The sequence below is a fragment of the Diabrotica virgifera genome, chromosome 4, assembly GCF_917563875.1.
Source record: "Diabrotica virgifera virgifera chromosome 4, PGI_DIABVI_V3a".
Lineage (NCBI taxonomy): Eukaryota > Metazoa > Arthropoda > Insecta > Coleoptera > Chrysomelidae > Diabrotica > Diabrotica virgifera.
In genome coordinates, this window is record NC_065446.1 from 53,882,566 (window position 1) to 53,888,270 (window position 5,705).

Below are 5,705 nucleotides of genomic sequence, written 5' to 3' on the forward strand. Positions count from 1 at the left end.
AAATTAGACTGATTATTACTTAATAAATTTATAAACAAATTGCATATTTGTTATGTACGTAGAAATTACATACAAATTAAAAAAAAAGAAAGATGGAAATCCATTGAGTTGATCCGGAGATACAGAAAATTGTATTAGTTTGAAATTGCTTTTTCGGTATTTTAAGTCGGTGGATTCGTAGGTTCCCCCTAGTAACCGTTTGAACTACAATTTTGAAAAATCGTAGAGGGTGCTGTGAAGATACAATATTTATGCAAATTTTTTAACAAAAAATACAAATTCCATTATCTAAAATGGCATCAATGAAATTCCTTAATTGTTATAAACAAATTAGCTGTGAATAAAAAAAAAACACATGGCTAACTTGGTCCCTAATGAACCCAGGCTATTTTTTATTTGAAAATTCGTGTTAAAATACTAGCTTTTCGGATATATAAAAAGATTGTTCCTACGGACAATATTTGTAAAGTTATTCTAAATGTTTATAAACTACAAAATTTGAAAAATTTGGCATTGGGATTTTTGATTATATTGATTAATTTTATCTTTTTTTAATACATTTTGATACTGTCACTCTTCTACTTTCATTTGGCATACTCAAAATTGCCCTATCTTCATTATTTTTGTCTTATGTTATTGTTTTCTGTGTTATTGTTATTGTTAAATAAAGGTCTCTGGGAAAAACAAATAGAATAACTCTTAAACTAATTAATGGATCGGTCTCAAATTTTAAAGGATTGTTAAGTACCCCAATACCCAACTTTGGGTGAAACACTAAAGTTCTAAGATAGTTTTAGTAAAAGTTATTAACAAATAACGATTTTCACTTATTTTGCAGTTTGCATAGCAACAAATTAACTTTTTAACTTTCAAAAATCGGCATTTTAAAGGTTTTTCAATGTTCTAAAAAACTGAATTTTGTAATTTTATGTCAACTATTCAGCTTTTAAATGGGGTGAAAAAAATCGAAAAAATAGCGATTTTTTCACTAAATTGTTAATAATTACAAAAACGGACGCGAACTCTAGACAGGAAATAGGTAGGTTTTCTTCCTATAGCTATACCAAACTAAAAAGTAGTCAGCTATCTGGATTTTTGAGTGTCCCGAGAAAATCCTTATTACCCTGGACTATAAGGCTGTAGCTTCAAATAAGAAAACTATCATTGACTGAAATTTCGTTGAATTTGACCGGGTCCAGTTTTCCATGAGGGGTGTTGCGAAGTCTTGTCTCGTTTAATTCTAACTACCTTAATTAGACGTTTGTATGAAAAGAATAAAAACATGTAACACGTACAAAAACTGGCAATATTTTTAAAATATTTCATGTGTAACAAGTGTCTTGGACAAGTGTTTGAGAAATGAATCACCCTATACCGCTATATATGCGACCAAGTACCACCAGGCACATAATATTCAGTTCTACAAACAATAAACGAAACATATTAAAGATTCTTAAGCATTTAATAGTAAGAAGTTTACCTTCAGCTGCTCTTTATGTAAACACAGAGTACCCAGTAGCGGCCACGTACCGAATACAGAATGGTACTTCCTGTTGCCAGTCTGCGGGTGTGTCTATTTACTACTTCGGAAGAAATGTAATAAAAGATTAATAAAAGATGGATTGGCTTGATATTGATATATTTTGTATCAATAACGTCTATGGTTAAAAAAATAAAACGCTGTAGAAACTATTTATGGTAGGGGAGCTCAAGCGGGGATTTTTGCAGTTACTCGAGCGCGTCAGATTATCATATGGGGAGAAAGGCGCTTTAAGTCTCACTCACGCTGCACCATAAATTTATAGGCATTATTATTGTTCTTAATGTATTAGTCTAAAGCCGGCTTTCCATTTGTACAACTGCGCATGCAACTACGCATCTACCTTGCATACCTTATGCGCTTGCACAGATGCATGCTACCTGCTTGCAACTTGCGTGTTGCGTGTACCGAATTTCCATTTATTCGTCTAACTTTTTAGTGTACCTAGATATGGCGAGTGAAGAACAAGCTGTTACAATTGCAGCGGCAGTACTAATTATTGTTAATAATGATAATAATCAGCGAAAAAAACAAAAGAAGCATTCATACTGGATAAACCCGTTTCTTCAAAGAAGGAAAGAAACTTTGAGTATCATGGATGAAGTAAGGCTGGCGCAAAGTTCTCTTTTTAAAAATTTCACTCGGATGTCACCTTCTGATTTTGAATTACTTTTGACGCTGGTTGGCCCAATAATATGTAAAAGAAACACCTATTTTCGTGAAGCAATTCCAGAGGCGACAAGGCTCGCAATATTTTTGAGGTATGCAGCGAGTGGAGATAGCTTCGCGAGTTTAATGTACACTTTTAAAGTTTCAACCCCAAGTATCTCTCGCATAATAAAAGATGTAGCTCTAGCTGTTGTGAAAGTTCTACAGGAATATGTACAGGTAAGACAATTATGTAATTGTAATTATTGTAAAATATTTTTATTTCATATGTAATTTCCATTCTTAAAACATAAAACTACATTAAGCTTGCTATTCTGCTTAAAAGTTCAAAAAATCTTTCATATGACAACTTGCCGCACTAGCATCCACTGTATTTTGCCCATCGAGGGAGCTATTTTCGAATTGTTCAGTACGCGGTGAGAAAACAGAACTACTAATGGTAGAGCTGCTGCTTGGTCCAGGAGTTACCACTGCAGGTGAAAGTGTTTGATACCGCTTGGCAGTGTCAGTAACGTGTACAACTTCTGTGGGGACATCATAACCACTCGTATGGGTAGGCATATATAAATTGGAATTAATACTAGGATAAGCCTTGGCTGTAAGAACCTGATTAGAAGAAATGTGAATAGATGGTTGTTCCTGAAGTTCTTCTATTTCTAGTTCAAATAAAAGAGAGTTTATTCGCATTTGTGCAATTGCCTGTGTGCGAGGGTTTTTCAAGTTCCGGATTCTAGTTTCAGCGTACGCGGCAAAAGAGGAAATTTGGTCTTTCTTTTGTATATTTTGGGTAACGTTTCTTAATAATGCGACAGCTTCCTCTGCAGGTTTATTCTGTGTGTCTTCGAATGGTTTGGTACTTTTGAGTCTTTTAGACGGACCTTGTTTACGAATAATATCATTATTTTCAGCTTTACGGATTACTGGTGTTCCTGGAGGCGAATCAAAGATCAGTCCTGATTGAAAATCACTTTCGCGATGACTATCTCTGTCCTGTTGACTCTGTAAATAGAATAATTTATTTTAGGAGATTTACGTTTTGCTAAAGTTAAACTTTCTTATTGTATCAAATATTCAAGTGATCTTTTAATGGCACTTTTTATTTCAGCTTCCTACCTCAGAAGAAAAATGGTTGGAAATTGCTCAACAGTTTCAAGAAAGGTGGCATTTCCCACATTGTCTGGGTGCCCTTGACGGGAAACACGTTGTAATTCAATGCCCCCCAAATTCTGGAAGGTCTTATTACAACTACAAAAGAACATTTAGTATAGTTCTCTTTGCACTTGTTGATGCTAATTATTGTTTTCGATACGTAAATGTGGGACGACCAGGACGAATGTCTGATGGAGGGGTTTTTCTTGATAGCTCTTTGTATACAGCAATAAGAGATGGTGTACTCAATTTACCAGAGCAAAAAAATTTACCAGGAACTGATATTCTTCTACCATACGTCTTTGTCGCAGACGATGCGTTTCCATTAACAAAATATATTCAAAAACCTTATGCAACTGATTTGCTGAAAGGATCCCCTAAAAGAGTGTTTAATTATCGATTGTCACTAGCTCCGCGCATAGTAGAAAATGGTTTTGGATTACTCAGATCAGTTTTTAGAGTTTTGCGAACACCGATTGAACTGAAGACGGATACCATTGAAGAAGTGGTGCTTGCATGTGTTTGCTTCCACAATTTTTTGCGACACAGTCGTCAATCACGTCACCTTTATTGCCCTCCATGTACTCTCGACTCTGACGTAGATGGAAATTTGGTACACGGAAAATGGAGAAAAGACATTGCAGGCAACACTGGAATTACAAAACTTGCAAAGACGGGAGGAAATGCCACAAGAGAAGCAAAAGAAATAAGAGACGGTTTTATGAAATACTTTATGTCTCATGAAGGTTCTGTACCTTGGCAAGACGTATATTTGTAATAAACTATTTTCCTTGTAGAATTTGCACTAAATATTACCTAAACTATTAAATACGATTCCATAACATTTACTGATTTTTTATAAAGCGTCTATACAGATTTCTTAACAGAGATTTTTATCAATAATTCATATTAAAAAACTTTCATTAAAAGGTTTGTTTGCTTAAATAATACAATGAAATGCTCTACTACAAACTTACCTTATCCTCCTCACAGTGTTCTTTTTCTGATGATGTCTCTCGTTGAGTCGTAAACGTTTCTTTGCCGGACCGATTCTCCTCACCATCCAGAATAAATAGTAAATATTTATAAAGAAACCAGTTCGGCTCTGGTAGTGCATCATCTTTTCTTTTGTATTCAGCGTGAAGCCGATGAAAGTATGACCGGAAGCTTTTTATTTTGTTATTCACTGCTTTTCTAGTTCCTAATTTATATTTATCAACCAAATATTGTTGAGCGTCACCCCTTTTAATTCTGTCTTTATAATCTTTGTCAGATGCTTTCCAAAGACATGTAAATTGGCGATAGTTTTCGACAAACTCAATGCATTTTTCGTTTGACCACTCCATTGCTGTACATGTGCTTCAAACCGCGATTAAAAACTAACTAAGAGGCAGATAGATGCATATTATGTCTCCCGCTATCAGATCGGAAGACACGCGCACAATTGCAACCACCTCGTGCGCACTGATTTTCTGCATGCCTCTCTTCTTGCGTCTTCATGACTCTATTATGCGGCCGCCGCATGCGGCTATTATGCATGCGCAGTTGCACAAATGGAAAGCCCGCTTAAGTTGTTGTTTGTTCTGAAAGATGGTGTTTTTCTGTGGTGATTCCTGTGGTCAAATTCCTCGTATTGAAAATAATGGAATTAAACTAGCTTTATTCTATGAAAATCGATAAGTTATTAAATAATGTAACTATAATTCTGAGTGACCAAGTTGACACAAACAGCTTCTCATTCCTCAGCCTATTCAGTTAGAGACCTTTAAATGCAGACACATCTTAGTACCTACAATACGTCACTTGAGAAAGCTAAAAGCTAAAGTTGATAAATTTCTATTGCTCATTCCGTTCATCTCAAAAAAGCGTATGAGAATCTTGAGCTGTTGCTAAACAAAATAAAGTATAGCGAATATTATTGGCAACTCTGTGGAGACCTCAAAATAATATCCATGATTTGGGCCAGCAGTGTGGATTCGCAAAGTATGGATTCACAAAGTATCTATATTTTTGTGTAAGTGGGATTGTCTAGCACGAAATTTACAGTACATTAAGAAATAATCGCACTCCGAGAAAGAAACTTACCCCGAACAAAAATGTTCACCGTAATGTATTATTTGATCCACAATTCATTACTTTACCTACCCATTACGAAAAGCTGGGATTGATGAAGCAGTTTGCCAAAGCTTTAAATAAAAAAAATCCTGATTTAAATAACTATACGACAAATTTTCTGTACTTTCTGAAGCTTAAACTTAGAGAAGGAATTTATATAGGCCCTCAAATTTCAACCTTGAAATCGGACATATTGTCCCAGAACACAATGACCCAGGATGAATTTAAAGCA

General features: G+C 35.0%; 1 protein-coding gene across 1 annotated transcript; it reads left to right on the forward strand.

Moving 5' to 3' along the window:
* Positions 1-1,575: 1,575 nt before the first annotated feature.
* LOC126883518 (uncharacterized) lies at positions 1,576-4,187 on the forward strand. Its single transcript, XM_050649131.1, has 2 exons — positions 1,576-2,428; positions 3,315-4,187. Exons 1-2 carry the CDS (start codon positions 1,910-1,912, stop codon positions 4,134-4,136), a joined length of 1,341 nt encoding a protein of 446 aa, XP_050505088.1. The 5' UTR covers positions 1,576-1,909; the 3' UTR covers positions 4,137-4,187.
* Positions 4,188-5,705: the final 1,518 nt, after the last annotated feature.

What these genes read in the sequence shown, in the direction of transcription:
- LOC126883518 (XM_050649131.1), top strand. Translation starts at nt 1,910, where the DNA reads ATGCATGCTACCTGCTTGCAACTTGCGTGTTGCGTGTACCGAATTTCC. An exon ending in TTCTACAGGAATATGTACAG is followed by an intron (nt 2,429 to 3,314) that starts GTAAGACAATTA and finishes TTTTTATTTCAG; the next exon opens with CTTCCTACCTCAGAAGAAAA.